The 17,657-nt window shown below is 39.0% G+C and overlaps 1 protein-coding gene across 3 annotated transcripts in view; it reads right to left on the minus strand.

Moving 5' to 3' along the window:
- RSRC1 (arginine and serine rich coiled-coil 1) overlaps positions 1-15,293 on the minus strand; it is a 440,238-nt gene extending 424,945 nt beyond the window's left edge. Inside the window, exons 1-4 of one of the 3 annotated variants that reach the window (XM_082625183.1) lie at positions 15,127-15,290; positions 10,470-10,591; positions 5,040-5,235; positions 4,617-4,742 (exon numbers count right to left, since the gene is read on the minus strand). In XM_082625183.1, coding sequence (XP_082481309.1) covers positions 4,617-4,742; positions 5,040-5,233 — 320 coding nt within the window. In that variant the 5' untranslated portion in view covers positions 5,234-5,235; positions 10,470-10,591; positions 15,127-15,290. Of the gene's footprint in view, positions 1-4,616; positions 4,743-5,039; positions 5,236-10,469; positions 10,592-15,126 lie in introns of all 3 variants that reach the window. The other 2 variants (XM_082625184.1, XM_082625182.1) reach the window with 2 other exon arrangements.
- Between the last annotated feature and the right edge of the window lie 2,364 nt (positions 15,294-17,657).

Below are 17,657 nucleotides of genomic sequence, written 5' to 3' on the forward strand. Positions count from 1 at the left end.
ATAGTGCTGTCTTTTGGAACCATGTTAATGTTTCACATACTAAAATAAAGGCGGGGGGACCAAAAAGTAAATACAATTTAAAAACTTAGGGGATAAAAAAACTTTAAATGAAATATAAACAGAAACAAATGAACCTAACTCTTCAAAGAAACTAACCATAATAAAGTGGAGAGGAGAACCAAATACCCCAGAGTAAAGATAAAAAGAACCATAAAAAATATGTGACTCTGTAAGTTTGTTTTTCAAAGTGGTACATATCAGCAATTTTGTAACTACTTTCTGTGTATCCTAGAATTGAGGAAAAAAGTAAATATACTGTGAATAATAGTAGGTTTCTTACTGTTGTAAAAGGAAGTGACATGATACATGTCACAACTTGAGTACTTCAAGAAGAATACAGAAACTATACTAAAAAGCATAATCAACAAATTACTCTAAAACTTATCCACGGAACTTGCAGCAACTTCACACATTTGATTTCCCTCCTTCTGCCATCCCTCAAAACATGCTTCATCTTGTTTTTTAGACATGTAACAACAAAGTTTTGTGAAAGTATTTGACTTTGCATGACTGAAATCACTCTTTGCTATTAAAAAGCACAGAGATCATTAACAACATACCTGTAAATTTAGAATCACATAGTACTTTTTCTTTGAAAAACTCACTACAGTTAACCCTTGAACAACATGGGTTTGAACTGTGAGGGTCCATTTATACGTGGATTTTTTTTCAATAAATACTGCAGTACTGAACTTATGGTTACCAGGGAAAGGGTGGGGGGAAGGGATAGTTAGGAAGTTTGGGACTGACATGTACACACTGCTATACTTAAAATGGATAACCAACAAGGACCTACTGTATAGCACAGGAAACTCTGCTCAATATTATATAACAACCTAAATGGGAAACGAATTTGAGAAAGAACAGATACATGTAGATGTATAACTGAATCACTTTGCTGTACACCTGAAACTAACACAACGTTGTCCATCAACTATACTCCAAGGGCTTCCCTGGTGGAGCAGTGGTTAAGAATCCACCTGCCAATGCAGGGGACACAGGTTCAAGCTCTGGTTTGGGAAGATCCCACATGCCGCGGAGCAACTAGGCCCGTGAGCCACAATTACTGAGCCTGTGCGTCTGGAGCCTGTGGTCCACAACAAGAGAGGTCGCGATAGTGAAAGGCCCACGCAGGGCGATGAAGAGTGGCCCCCGCTTGCCGCAACCAGAGAAAGCCCTTGCACAGAAACGAAGACCCAACACAGCCAAAAATAAATAAATAAAATTAAAAAAAAAAGAATCCACCTGCCAATGCAGGGGACACGGGTTCAAGCCCTGGTCCGGGAATATCCCACAGGCCACGGAGCAACTTAAGCCCGTGCACTACAACTACTGAGTCTGCGCTCTACAGCCCGTGAGCCACAACTACTGAGCCCACGTGACACAACTACTGAAGCCCGCACACCTAGAGCCCATGCTGTTCAACAAAAGCCACCAATATGAGAAGCCCACACACAGCAACGAAGAGTATCCCCTGCTCGCCACAACTAGAGAAAGCCCGCTCACAACAATGAAGACCCAATGCAGCCAAAAATAAAATTAATAAACAAAAAAATAAAAAAATAAAACTATACTCCAATATAAAATAAAAACTTAAAAAAAGGGATGTCCCTGGTGGTGCAGTGTTAAGAATCCGCCTGCCAGTGCAGGGGACATTGGTTCAAGCACTGGTCCGGGAAGATCCCACATGCCATGGAGCAAATAAGCCCGTGCACCACAACTATTGAGCCTGTGCTCTAGAGCATGCAAGTGACAACTACTGAGCATGCGAGCCACAACTACTGAAGCCCACGTGCCTAGAGCCCGTGCTCTGCAACAAGAGAAGCCGCAGCAACAAGAAGCCCGCGAACCACGTGAACAGTAGCCCCCGCTCTCCGCAACTAGAGAAAGACCACGCACAATAACGAAGACCCAACACAGCCATAAATAAATAAATAAATAAATAAATAAATAAAAACTTTAAAGAAAATACGACAATACTACACGATCCACAGTTGGTTGGATATGTAGATGCGGAACCGTGGATACGGAAGGCCAACTATGGGACCTGAGAATCCTCAGATTTGGGTACCTGCAGCAGGTCCTGGAATCAATCCCCTGCACATATTAAGGAACGAATGTACTTACAACTTCTTTATTTAAATTAAAGTCTTAATTAACTAAACTGTTCAAAGAATGAGTTGTTCAATTTTCTTCTTAAACCAAGATTAACCTAGAAACTCTTTAGTTTGAACATTTTGAAGAATAAATTCCTAAAATACATTACCAAAATAATGTTGTGTATAAAACATGGATAAAGTATTTTCTCAAAATTTAGGACTTTTCAGTGTCTCCAGATTATTTAGTTATTGCAGTTAAATGCAGAAGTGTCGATGCAAGAGGCTGAGAAGTTGCTGTCTTGAATAAACCTCTGAACTTGCTTCCTCATATACAAAATGAAGGTATTACCCTGCATGACAGCCTGACAGTTACAAAACTCAAAACATTTAGTAAAATGCATGTGTGCTGGATAATTTGTTGCTGACTAGATGTCCACTGCCATTCCTTTTAAAGTCTTCCTTGCACTGCAAAAGAGAAGAAATTAACGTCTCCAGATTTCCCTCTGGAGGAAGTAATAGGTAGATACTTGGGTAGAGAAGCAGCTTCCTGGTAAGTAGTTTCTTGAGAACCACACACTTTGGTGCTACAAACCCAGAGTTCTTAAGATTTCCAGTGACTTCTAAGAAAAGAAGCAGCTTCCACGCTTAGGCTAAAATAATCAGTGATAGCTTCCCTAATTCCCTGAGCTCCTCCAAAGGTTACATAAGCCTTTAATTCCCCATCTTAAAACCCTGATGCTTGGAATTGAGTGACTTGTATTTTCCTAATCAAAATGTCATTGACTTATAAAGTGTGTACGAAAATACTCTACAAAATGTAAAAGACCATACAAAAGCATGGATTATTATTTCTACTCTCACTGACAGGAAATTTTCAACTGAAGTTGTTTTCTGGTAATCAGCTTCTACAAGCAAGGCATTATGTTAGATACCAAGAGATTGCCCTGCAAGAGTTTACAATATATGAGAATAACAAAAACATAGTATTCATAATGTAACTGTTACAAATCAGGAATCAACTGTGATGGTGGGTCAGAGAAAGGATGGATTAAATTTGACTTGGGAGTGGAAAGGTAAAAATCAAAAAAGGATTTAAGGAAGAAGAAAATTAGAGATTAAATAGAACTGAACACTAAAGGGTAGGAAAACTTCTCAAAGTAGAGATAATATAAGAAACTGGAAGAAAGAGCATGCTCAAAGAAACAAAGCTAGCAACTCAGAGACATAGATGGAGAACAAAAGGGATGTAACACAGAATGGCTTGCATGTATGTTGTGTGTACAAAGGAGAGGAGGCTGAGGCCAAATAATACAAGGCCAGAAAATTTAAACATTTGGACTTACTCCTATTATCCAACTTCAGATTCAGAGAGATTTATAGAATTTTATGCCCAGATAATAAAATCAGGCTGCTAATTTACCCCCACAACTAGAGCCTAATAGAATGAAAAACTAAACAGAGAAAAGAAACTGATCTTCCTAAAATGCTGTTTTTATCAGAGCACTCTTCTTCTCAAAAACCTTCAATAACTTCTGAATACCTGCTTCTATCAAGTCTCTCCATACCATGGTCCCCATCCGATTCAACCATATTTTCTAGCATTATCCAAAACATACAACCCTCACCAGATAGGCTATGCTCTGTATTATTTGCCCTTGAGCACAGCCAGAAAATGCAGGTGGAGTGACATCACGTCTGCTCAGGCTCCTATAACAAAATACCATAGACTGGGCAGTTTAAACAACAGAAACATATTTCTCACAGAGGTTATAAAGTCAAAGATCAATATGCCAGCTGACTGGTTCCTGATAAGAGCTCTCTTCCTGGTTTATAGATGGCCACTTTTTCACTGTGTCCTCACATGGCCTTTCCTCTGAGTATGTGCTCAAAGAGAGAGAAAGATCTCTCTCTCTCTTCTTATAAGGCCACTAGCCTTATTGGATTAGGACCTCACTCTTTTGACCTTATTTAACTTTAATTGCCTCCATAGAGACACTATCTCCAAATACAGTTTCACTGGGGCTTGGGACTTCAATATATGAATTTAGGGGGAACACAAACATTCACTCCATAACACACTGGGTTATTTCTGAGGCTAGACCTTAAGAGATTTTGCAACTTCTGTTCTTCTTGAAATACTTCCTCTATCATGTGAAAAAGCCCAGCCATTCCTACTGGAGGATGAGAAGCCACAGGGAAACTAAGGGACCCCCAGCCAACAGCCAATAGCCAGCACCAAATGCCAGATACTGTATGACACCACACTGGACCATCCAGTTTCAGTCAAGCTATCAGATAACTAGAACCACATAAGTGACCCCAGATGAGACTAGCAGAAGAACTGCTAGCTAAGCTCAGTCAAAACTGTAAATTATGAAAAAAGAAATGATTATTGCTTTAAGTCACTAAATTTGGGGACAGTGTGTTACAAAGCAAGAAATATCTGATATGGCATACCTTCTTGTTCTGCTTTTTGACCTAGACCTCTGAACTCTATAGGATTTCCCTCGACCCCTTGAACGACTTCGACTTCGTTTTCTTCTAGAGCCATAAGAAGAGCTACTGCTCGATCGATGCCTGCGCCTGAAATAAAATATAATCAAATGTTACTTGCCTCCCAAATATTATCAGATACTAATATGGTATGAGAACTATACCAGTTTGTATCTTCCCATCTACAAAGAATAGACAAAGGATGAAGACCCATGCACTGGGCCTGGGGGAAAACAAAACAAAACAAAACCCTTTGGGGGTTGAGACTCATAAATATATAACCACAAAGAGAAAAGTGTTTTATCCAGAAAAATTAAAAGCACAGAAACATACGAACTCTAAAGAATGTTACTCTCACTACTACATAAGTAAAATTATGAAAGTCACCTTCTATCATAAGAATGTGAGCGAGGCTGAAGATCTCTGGACCAAGATCTTGACTTTGACCTTGATTTCCTTCCACCTTTCTTTCGGCTGTATGTTCTACTATCTGAAGAACTACTTGAAGAAGACCGTCTACGGTGTTTCTTTTTTCTCTTGCTTCTGCTTTCTTCTTCAGTATCAGATGACCGGCGTCCCATTTCTACAGGTTTAAATTCAAAGAAAATTATTTCTAACATAATGGCACAATGGATGAAATTCAATACAGGAATTTTTTTAACTATGTAAAAATTCAAGGGCTTCCCTGGTGGCGCAGTGGTTGAGAGTCCGCCTGCCGATGCAGGGGACACAGGTTCGTGCCCCGGTCCGGGAAGATCCCACAGAGCGGAGCGGCTGGGCCCGTGAGCCACGGCTGCTGAGCCTGCGCGTCCGGAGCCTGTGCTCCGCAATGGGAGCGGCCACAACAGTGAGAGGCCCACGTACCGCAAAAAAAAAAAAATTTAACTGTCTTACTTAAAGTAAAATTTTAAATGTACAAGTCTTCTTAACAAGACGAGAAACAGCTCTAGTACAGTCTTCTAGCTCTATCAGTTAACTGTTTTTACAATTTATGAACAATGTAAACTTGTCCTAAATTTTTTCAATGTTTCCTAAAAAGAGTCAGCCCTGAGGACAGTTCATTATAACAATTTCCTCATAATTTAAGTTGCATTTATTGTTAATTATATGATATTTGGTTTAGGGATCAACTTCCTATATTCTCATATTTCCCTAAAGATAAAAGATATTTTATTATCTTTTAGAGTTACATTTTTCTAACTGAAAATTCTAAAATTTTAAATGGATAAGACCTCACTGGAGGACTTCCCTGGTGGCACAGTGGTTAAGACTCCATGCTACCAATTCAGGGGGCCCAGGTTCAATCCCTGTTCCAGGAACTAGATCCCACATGCATGCTGCAACTAAGAATTAGCATGCCACAACTAAGAATCAGCATGCCACAACTAAGGAGCCAGTGAGCCACAACTAAGGAGCCCGTGAGCTGCAACTAAGGAGTTTGCCTGCCACAACTAAGAAGACTGCCTCCCACAACTAAGACCGATGCAACCAAATAAATAAATATATTTTAAAAAAAAGACCTCATTAACCATCAACAATGTACAAACTGGGACTTCCCTGGTGGTGCAGTGGTTAAGAATCCGCCTGCCAATGAAGGGGACACATGTTTGAGCCCTGGTCCGGAAAGATCCCTCATGTGACAGAGCAACTAAGCCCGTGCGCCAAAACTACTGAGCCTGCGCTCTAGAGCCCGTGAGCCACAACTACTGAGACCGCATGCCACAACTACTGAAGTCTGCGCACCTAGAGACCGTGCTCCACAACAGAAGAAGCCACTGCAATGAGAAGCCTGCGCACCGCAACAGAGAGTAGCCCTCACTTGCTGCAACGAGAGAAAGCCCACGCACAGCAACGAAGACCCAACACAGCCAAAGATAAATAAATAAAAGTTAAATAAATTTTTTAAAAAACCGAACTGAATCAACGTCACTTGTGAAATTTGAGGGAGGAAATGTTAAATAATGTACCAAAGTTGATGAAGTACTGTTAACTAAAGTACCAAAAATGAAGTCAACTCTTTACACTACTATCTATATAAAGTGGTAATATAATCCTTCCAGAAAGCAATTAAGCAATTTAAATAAAGAGTCATAAAAATGTTGCTGGGCTTCCCTGGTGGCGCAGTGGTTGAGGGTCCGTCTGCCAATGCAGGGGACACAGCTTCGTGCCCCGGTCCGGGAAGATCCCACATGCCGTGGAGCGGCTGGGCCCGTGAGCCATGGCCGCTGAGCCTGCGCGTCCGGAGCCTGTGCTCCACAAAGGGAGAGGCCACAACAGTGAGAGGGCCGCGTACCGAAAAAAAAAAAAAAAAAAAAAAATGTTGCTGCTTTTCTGACAAAGCAATCCTATTTCTAGGAATATATCTGGAAAGTTTTTCTTAAAAGATATATTCATGAAGATATTCATTATAGCATTATTTAAAACTGCATGTACAGAGACTATAATTTAAGAAACTATGTATAAATAAGTAAGAGCAAAAATGAAGACAACTGATAATATTTAAGTGAGGAAACTGGGTAAATTTTCTCTTTTTTAATTATATTCTATATGGCTATGGTATATTTGTATATTTGGTATACAAAAGAAAAAAATTACAGAAATAGAATATAAGGTTTTTATATTTAGGCATTAACTTAGCTTATAAGAAGCTTACTTGTCTTACTTTTAAGTTATATTTTCATACACAATTTTATTTTTTTACTAAAATATTAGCTATCTTTCAATGTCACATAAAAGCAAGATCCATCTTATATAATAGTTAGGATAAATAGTTCATGGATCAGATAAACAAAAATCTCACACTTTCCTTTAATATTTACTCAAATTAAGTTAAATATCATTACTCTAAAGAAAGCAATACGGGCTTCCCTGGTGGCGCAGTGGTTGAGAGTCCGCCTGCCGATGCAGGGGACACGGGTTCGTGCCCCGGTCTGGGAAGATCCCACATGCCGCGGAACGACTGGGCCCGTGAGCCATGGCCGTTGAGCCTGTGCGTCCGGAGCCTGTGCTCCGCAACGGGAGAGGCCACAACAGTGAGAGGCCCACATACTGCAAAAAAAAAAAAAAAAAAAAAAGCAATACATTAAATTACAACTTTGCTTTCAGAACCAGGTGAGCCATCACTTCCCTGACTGTAATGCAATACAAGTTGAAAAATCACTATTATAACTCAATTCAAGACTTAAAGCTATTTACCTGAAGCCAGAATTAGACTTTAAATATAGTTCTGAACCTCAAAGTTGTTCACATTTCTAACATTTCACAGTTCAACAAAACAATGGGAAAACTTGGTTTTGAAATGTTCAGTAAATCACTAGCATATCTAAGCCAGTTTCCTCATTGAAAACAAAAGTGCACTGCATATAAGATCACCATGATCCTTTCCAGCTTTCAAAATACTATGATTAGGAAATCCTACATATACATATAGTATATATGTACATATATACATATATATTTAAATGTGTGTATATAATATCCATTTACATATTTATATCCATATATCTATTATATACCATATGTAACCACACATCTCTGTGTGTGTGTATTTTCATTAAGAAATTTGTACATAATTGAGTAATAGTGATCATTTAACTGTTCTTATTTCCTGTCTCTTTCTTTCTTTCTTGGTTTCACCTTTAAACAGTTAAGAATTTTCTTTACCCACAAATAACCATATAAATTAAGATGAGTTTTTATTTATTATCTGGTTTAACAAATACTAAAATTAGAGTAGAAGATAAAAAAGCATAAATGCACAAGGATAAAGAGACCAGAGGAGAAAACAACAGGAACAGTAGACAAGATATGTCAACAAATTTTTAGTAAATGAAAAACAGATGCAGGATTTAGAGCTAAGAAAGCTGAACATCAAGCAACTGCAGAGAGTTCCAACAGGAGAAAAGCCAATTCACATAGCAAAAATCAGAAAGGATCAGGAATTCGAGACACCAGATACCACAGCAGGCACAATGAGACACAGAACTAAAAAACAAGGGAATTGGTTGAAAGCCTGTAAAAGAAGTAATCTCCCAGGTCCCCCCTGCCATCCAACACAGATAAGTGACTACTATTCCCCAATCCCAGCAGGAGAGGTGGTTTATTTTGGAAAAATGATGAAACAGTGAAGCACCAGGTCCAGGAGCACAGTAAAAGAGGGCAGAGAGATGCTCAGCTAAAAGTTAAAGGGATTAAGTGAAAGTCTACAATCTAACAGTAAATACTATAGCCCTTTGCGTGCTTGGATCCAAGAATTCAGATATAGGATTCTTTTCTCCAAAAACTAAACAGTACCTGGAAGAAGATATATAAGTATTATGAAAGTATTATAACCAAGCCCAAACCTTGAACACAGTAAACTTTTTCTTTTTTTTTTTTTTTGGCCACGCCATGCAGCTTGTGGGATATTAGTTCCCCGACCAGGGATTGAACCCAGGCACCTGGCAGTGAGAGCAAGAAGTCCTAACCACTGGACCACCAGGGAATTCCCCACAGTAAACTTTTTTTCTACAAACTTTTTTTGTTAACTTTTTAGTAATTATACAACAAAAGAAAATCAATCATGTGATGAAAGACTTCATCATGAGACAGAAGCCAAACAGAAAAAAAAAAAAGCAACTCATAGTAAACCAGGAACATGCCAGAAAATGTTTAAAAAATCAGTTAATATCCTCAGAAATACATGAGAAGATGATCCAGCAAACAAGAATAGGAGGTACATCCATAGAACAGGAGAGAAAGCTTAAATTTTTTTTTTTTTTTTTTTTTTTTTTTTTGCGACACGCGGGCCTCTCACTGTTGTGGCCTCTCCCGTTGTGAAGCACAGGCTCCGGACGCGCAGGCTCAGCAGCCATGGCTCACGGGCCTAGCCACTCCGCGGCATGTGGGATCTTCCCGGACCGGGGCACGAACCTGTGTCCCCTGCATCGGCAGGCAGACTCTTAACCACTGCACCACCAGGGAAGCCCAAAGCTTAAAATTTAAACAAATGATAATTTCTAAGAAATTCAATAGGCTTAGAAGATACTATCAAAGCACTCATGAAAAGTAAAAAAATAAAAAGATAAAAAACAGAAGGTAAAAGAGGATCAATCCAGGAAGTCCAATATCTAACTGATATGCATTCCAGAAAGAAACAAAGCATAGAAAAGAGATAAAGAAAAATATCCAAAGAATAATTTTAAAAATTTCCAGAATTGAAAGATATGAATTGCCCTAAATCCCTGGGACAATGAATTTAAAGACTTACACCAGACATACCCCATAAAACTTTAGAAATGAGGAATACAAAGAAGATCCTAAACTTCTAAAGATAAAAAAAATGGGGAATCACAATAAAAGGCACAGGGCTTCTCAGCAGCAACACAGCAAACCATGGTGACTTGCCTTCAAAACTCTAAGTGAAAATTATTTTCAAACTACAATCTATATTCAGCCCAATCATAGAGCTAATATGAGATCAAAATAAAGACATTTTCTGATATGCAAAGGCTCAAAACTACACCTCACACTCACCCTTTTTTAGGAAGGTACTGAAGGATGTGCTCTACCAAAAGGAGAGAGTGAACAAAGATGACCCAGATTCAGAAAACAAATGGTCTAACACTTGAGATAGGTTAAAAAGTTCCAGGATTACAGCAGGCCCAGGTATAAGGGATACATCAATGAACAAGAGGGAAAAATCCTTGCCCTCAAGGAGCTTACATTCCAGTTTAACAGCAGTTCTCACAGTGGCTCTCTAGACCCCGGGGGTCCTAAGACCTCAGAGGATCCAACAAGTCGAAACTATTTTTATTATAATACTAAAACATGATTTACCTTTTTCACTGTGTTGACTTTTGCGCTGATAACGTAGAAGCAATGGTAGGCAAAATTGCTGGTGCTTTAATGGGAATCAAGGCAATGGGGCCAAATGGTACTATCAGTCATTGAATTCTTCACTGCAACACATAGTTTATAAAAAAATAAATAAAAAGGCAGTTTCACTTAGGAATGTCCTTGATAAAGCAGTAAAAGTCATTAATTTTATTAAATTTCAACGCTTGAGAACACATCTTAATATTCTGTGTGATGAGTTAGGAAATACACATAACTGCTGCTGCATAGTGAAGAACGATGGTTATCTTGAGAAAAGTATTTGTGCAGCTGAATTACAAGTTGAACTAGCTGCTTTTATCCTGAAACACTATTTATTTTAAAGAACTGACTATGATTATTCAGACTTGGGTATTTGACAGACGTCTTCTCAAAAATGAATTAAGGGAGTCTTTCACTTCAAGGAAAGTGTCAATTTGTTGCCAATGATAAAATCTGAGCTCTCAAGCAAAAATCAAAATGTTGGATAACTTGTATTTGTCACCATGAGATTGACAGCTTCTCAGCACTTAAAGATTCCTCTGATGAGATCAATGGTGATATTAACATATGGAAAATTTTTAAATATTATATAATGAAGGGTGTCAATATCTGGAAGATATGCATAACTCAGTGAACCAGTATTTTCCAACAGACCAATGCATGATGTCACAGAATCATATATGAGTAAAAAATCCATTCACAGTGCCAGACAGACCAATAGATTTTTTTTTTTTTTTTTTTTTTTTTTTGCGGTACGCGGGCCTCTCATTGCTGTGGCCTCTCCCATTGTGGAGCACAGGCTCCGGACGCGCAGGCTCAGCGGCCATGGCTCACAGGCCCAGCCACTCCTCGGCATGTGGGATCTTCCCAGACCGGGGCACGAACCCATGTCCCCTGCATCGGCAGGCGGACTCTCAACCACTGCGCCACCAGGGAAGCCCAGACCAATAGATTTTAATGTAAGCATGAAAAGGTCATTGATATAGTTTCAAATAACACATTGTAACCAACCTTTAAGAAACTACTTGTCAAGTTCTGGAGTAGTATTAAAGAAGTAATTATCTGAAAAGGCTATTAAAATACTACTTTTTCCAACAACGTATCTGTGTGAATCCAGATTTTCTTCATATCTGTGTGAATTCAGATTTTCTTCATATACTTCATTCAAAAAACTCATCACAATAGACTGAATACAGAAGCAGATATAAGAATCCAACTGTCTTCTATTAAGCCAGATAGTAGAGATTTGCAAAAATGAAAAATAATGCCACTTTTCTCACTAAGTTTGTTTTGTTTGGGAAAATATAGCTATTTTTCATATCAAATGTTATGTTACCAAGTAATGGATTTATTATTGTTATTTTTAAGTGGATTAATAAATATTTCAAATTTTTCTGGCTTAATTACTAGTAAGGCAATATTTCTAGATATAGCCCAGGTAGATAAAAGTTTGTAGGGTCCTCAGGACTTCCCTGGTGGTCCAGTGGATAAGACTCCACACTCCCAACGCAGGGGGCCCAGGTTGGATCCCCGGTCAGGGAACTAGATCTCGCTCGTATGCATGCTGCAACTAAAGATCCCGCATGCCACAACTAAGACCTGGTGCAGCCAAAGTAAATAAACAAATAAATAAATATATATTTTTTAAAAGTTCATAGGGTTCTCAGTAACTTTTAAGAATCTAAAGTGATCCTAAAACTAAAAACTGTGAGACCCACTACTCTAAGTTACCCACAGTCATTTCCATTCTCCATTTTTGTCCAGCTGATTAAGTCCCTATAGAAGGCATAAAGAAGTAGGAAAAAAAGAAAAGGACATACATCTAATTATGTACCTTGTTGGTGACCAAAAAAGAGATTGAGAGATGGGTGTAAATTTTTTCTATGTTTTAATATCAAATAACATAATTCGTCCATATTAGAAGAATGGTTACATTAACTCATAAAAGTTAATGGAAGATATAAAATCCTTCCTTAGAGCAACCGGGTGAAAAAAGTTAAAAAATCACTGTCATAAATCTATAAATATTTTTTCAAGTAACACATTTACATTTCAAAAAATCATGCTGAAGTATAATTAATCTCAATAAGAGAAAGCAAAAAGCCACTGCATTTCTTTATTATAGTTAACTTCAAATATTTATTCAGAAAAGAAAGTGAACACTAAGAACAAATCAGAGGTAGATCCAAAAACTGTCTTCTCTATCCATGACAGTACTGAATTCCCTAGATTCATACTTACCTCTGGATTTCCATAATGTCACTAGCATATAATTGAATATATTTGCTCATTCAAGTCATGGTGGTCAATTTATATCACACACTCCTAGTAAGGAAGAACTGTTTATATTTAACTCCATTGGTAAGGTATAACACATGGAAAGACCCATTAATAGCTCTTTCCGATAAGAGAAATGATGAATTGAGCACAGATTTTTAGGAATCCCAGAACTTAACGATTTTTCAATCTATCTGTAAGCAGAAAAGGCAACACAAGGACACAACTCCTAAGGCTCTCAGCTTTCTGTTCTCACTCTAGCCTCTATTACTTCCTGGTTGTAGTCTCACGGTTTCAAACCATATCCAACTACTCCCACTATAGAACTGAAGCCATGACATAATGACTACAGTAGGACGTCAATTTACAAAAACATCTTACTGTAAAGTTTAGGTGACCGATTGAAGATGTAGAGCCAAAATGTGTTCACTCAAAAGAGAGCTTAAAAGCACACACAAGTAGTTCCTTTGTCTCGTAATCAATAAAGGTAGAATAAGCAGTTATCTTTTTCAGAAAGCAGGCAGTTAAGAGAGAACAAAGATCCCTAAAGGACATGACAGTTTATAATTATTTCACCACTACTCATTCACAGTATATCAAACTATAATCTTTTTGATCTTGGACACATGACCAAAGGGGAGGGGGGAAGAACGGTCATTTCAATGGGAAATCCACCTCAAAGAGGTAGAGAAAAGTAAAAACGGGGTTAACACCATTTAGCATAGGAAGAAATCCACAAACAAGCACAGAACCACCCAAGGCAAAAAAAGAACTAAGGTAAAATTCTAGCTTAATGAGCAAAATAAAGCAAAACTCAAGAGATACAGAATTATCAAAACACTCCTCCCAGCACAACTAAAAATACGCAGACTAGCATCTTTTTAAAAAAAACATTATCAGTCATAGGAAATTCCTCTCACTGGTGTGAAAATGAAGGCAGAAAATATACCTATACATCTAATACAACAATCTTATTACACAAGTATTCCAACTCATAACACAACTCTGCTGAGACTAGTAAAGTTGGTAAGGCCAATTAACAGGTGCCAGCTGCCTTTATCTTTTTCAGTTTCAAACATTTTTAGCCCTCTTATTGAAGAACATACAGTAATAAAGTGCTACCACTTAGCAGGAAATCTCCTGTGTCTGCAAATAAAGTGAATATTTATAGACTCTAGGGCTAAAGGGGCTCTCAAAGGATACCCAGTTTCCTCACAGGGCTGCACCTGTCATATCTGCTCCAATCCTTAAACCTGAAAACTCTGCGTACCTCCTTCACTTAGAGCTTTTATGATTACAGAGCTTTTATGGTGGTTATAGAGCTTTTATGGTTAAGTCCAAAGATGACAACTTGAATACTTTTTTGTGACAACACGAGACATTTTAATTTATTTAACTACCTAGTATCTAGTTAGTTGAAATACAAATAAGTTACTGCTAATTCTGAAAATGCAAAAAAGAAAAAAAAATGGCCTCCACTGTGCATTTAAAGATATACAACCTCTAAAAGAGAAATTAAGGATGACCTAAAATCAAGAGCAGGCAACATGTATAACAGTGTATTATAACCTCTCACCAAAGGAAACAGTTTAAGGGTAGCCATATGCTCTTGGGCTATGACCACAAGGCCACAAGTCCTGAAGTCAAGAAAACAGATGAGCGTTTAAGGCGAGTATATTTATTTGTTAAGGAAGGAAAGTGTATTTCACCCAGCACTCTCTCTCCTCTCAGCGAGCGGGGGGGGGGGGGTGATGTGGCGGTGGGGGAGAGGCGGGGGAGGGAGGGCGGAGTTGGAAGGGGAGGCGGATTTAAAGTAGAGACAACGGAGTGGGTGGGACGGAGTACGCCAGGTTGCAGCCTCCCTCACGCTCCACGCTACCTATAGCTACTGACGAAGCACCGGTCACCCCTTACAAAACGAACCCAGAAACCCAAAAGCAGCTATCAAGGATCAGGGACTGGCGGTGTGGGTAGGGGTGCGAGAGCTGTTGAGGAGCGGAGGCGGAGAACAGGTGGCTAACTCTCCCTCACCACCTCGAGACTCAGGGCCTAGCCTGAGGCCTGCGACCGCGTACCACCCGATAGCTGCCACCCCCCTAAGGCCCCAGCTTGGTCCTCAAAGGTCAGACTCCGCCAGGTGCGAGGCGCCTGCGCACTGCGCCGCTCGGCACGTCGCCGGGCCAGCACCACCACCCCCACCACCCCCACCACCCACCGCAGCTGCCGCTGCTGCTGCCTCCCGTACACACTGCGCCAGGCCCGCGCCGCCTCAAGCCGGAGCAGGGCCTCGGAACCCCTCGGCTGCAGGAGCCGCCTCTCAGGCCCCGGACGCGGGCATTACCTGGATTCCGGCCTTCGGGCTTACACCTCCCGTAGACTTACAAGTGCCGCAGATCTGGAAACGTTTCTTCAAATCTGGGCGCCGCCGGCGTCCACAGAACTTACTTCAGTTTAAGCTCACCGCCTTCCTGGTTTCACCGCCAGGCAGCGTCAGCCGAGCTTTCGAGTGCATCGATGGAGGCTGCCAGGCGTTAGGAGTGCCGAGGGAGTAGATTGTCACGCCGCCAATTTTTTGTTTGGTGTTGGTTTTGCTTGCTTGATTATTTGAGTTTCTTGCTACCAAAAACCAATAAAGGTGGGGACTGAAAAGTATTATTGCCTTAGTAATCGTCGTTATCGTCACAGATAATCAGTAAACCAATCTGCATTATAGGAAGTTATATAGACACCCACACGTAGCAAAATCGATTATCTCACGCTGGGAGAGGAGGAAACTGGCCCAACAATAATAAATCATGGGAGTGTGTCTTTATAGCGTCAGAGTCGTGTGTGATTAAATTGTAATGATTTATTTGCAAAAATGCATTAAAAGTCGGCGTTTCTTCTGCCCTGAAGGTGAAGGCACAGGTTGGGCGCAAATTTTTTTCTCACATTAAAGTAACTGGTTGGTTGCGGAATGGGAGAAAACTGCCCGAGGCAGGGAAAGGAGGTTTCTTCTGGAAAATAAATTAAATGTATAGGGGGTTTTGTTGTTGTTATTTAAACCAATACAAATGAAAGCAATTCAGCATTTTCTGTAACTCATAGGACTTTATCTGTCCTTGCATGAACATCATTTTTTCCTTATTTACTATAAGTAAGCATCGATAAGGAGGTAAATTGTTGGCCTTGGTTTGGGTCGACTGTGAGAACCAACTCGTTCACAACTCCTGTATACCCAAGCTACAGTTTTCCACAGACATTTGAGATGGAGAAAATCACCTCCACAATTTTATTTCTCATAAGTGACTGTACCTTAACTAACCTGTTTTGAGGAACCATTTTAAAGCTTAACTACAGCCCTACATGTTTATTTTAAATAATTCAAGAGCCGGTGGAGGGGCGGTGGAAATGAACCTTTGGGGTCCTGAATTTTATTGGAAACTGTATATCTGTCTGCAGGCTGTCAACTGAACTTTACTCTCAATTTTTTGTTTGTTTGTTTGTTTGGTTTTACTAGAAATGCATTTTGAAGTGTCTTGTCTTCGGAAAATATTTGCTATTTAAAGAAACATCATTTGAACTTGGTGAGCATTTATTAGTATATGATTTCAAAACCAGGGTTTGGTGGGGGTTTTTTAAACTAAACTTCCCTTAGGCCAGTAGGAATCCGTGGTTAGACACTAAAGATCTCTCATAGCTCCATCTCATAGGAACGCCACTATTTGTAAATATACTAAGAGCAACACGCCAGAAAAATCTATGAGAAAATCTATTTCGTGTGAATTATACAACTATTGTATCCAAGTCTTCCCTAATTAACTTTAAAGTGTTCATCTTTCCCTCAAGCTTAGTAGATGGATTTTGAGTTCAGACTTAAAAGTCATGTGCTCGAAAGGGCAAAAAAAGTAGCTGGTGAGCCTCCTGATCCCTTACCAGACTTTTAATAGTGGCTGTTTTTGGAGCTGTTTGTGAATACACATTTGACACCTCAGTTTGAGAGCTATTTGAGCACCACATCTATTTAGCTGACCCTATTATTTGTCATTCTGCTAAATAACCTTAAAAACGGATTTTCATAAAGGATTAAAGTTTTATGGTTATTCCCCTCTAATAATATCAGGAGTAAAGTGGTCACGAATAGTAACCCAAGACTAACTGTAAAATCATGTTTCTAAATTCATATAACATTGGAAAGTGAGTACTTGAGTCTCTTTTGTAGTGTAATAAAAAGCAAACACTCGTGTAATTTACTGATACCTAAAAACTATTGATACTGGAAACTTAAAGATCTTAACTGTTTTTCCTAAAAGTAGCAATAAATGAAATGTTTTAAGAAGAAAAAGAAACTTTAGAATTCAAGAGAAAAAAGGCAAAGTAACAATTCTAAAGAGTGTGATTTCCATCTTCATTAAGTTCACTAACTGAATATTTTAATCTGAGTAGTGTGGTATGACATAAAGTTACGTATAGCTTCTATTTACATACATTCTAGAAACATTAATGTATTAAGTTGTAATTGTGTTCTCTTTTTACACGTTTCAGTTGCTTTGATGGAACTTCTCAAATGATCCGTTAACTCTGTGTTAATGCCTTAACCAATGGGTGGAAAATATAGGAATCAAAGTTCTATAATTGCTTTTATTTTTACAGAGTATAACATCCAAGAAAACGAACAAGTTACATTTAACATCAGAAAGACTGCATTAATATTCAGACTACTCAAAAATGTCCCCAAAGCCACACTTGAAGAGGTATATTTGTTTACACACCCAGGTAAATATAACTTTCCATATGTAAATATTCTTTTTTTCATATGTAAATATTCTTATGTGAGGGGTATATATATATGGCCACAATTCTCACAGCAAGCTTTGTCCTGCACAATACGGA

This window comes from Mesoplodon mirus (assembly GCF_964341445.2).
Source record: "Mesoplodon mirus genome assembly, chromosome: 6".
Lineage (NCBI taxonomy): Eukaryota > Metazoa > Chordata > Mammalia > Artiodactyla > Ziphiidae > Mesoplodon > Mesoplodon mirus.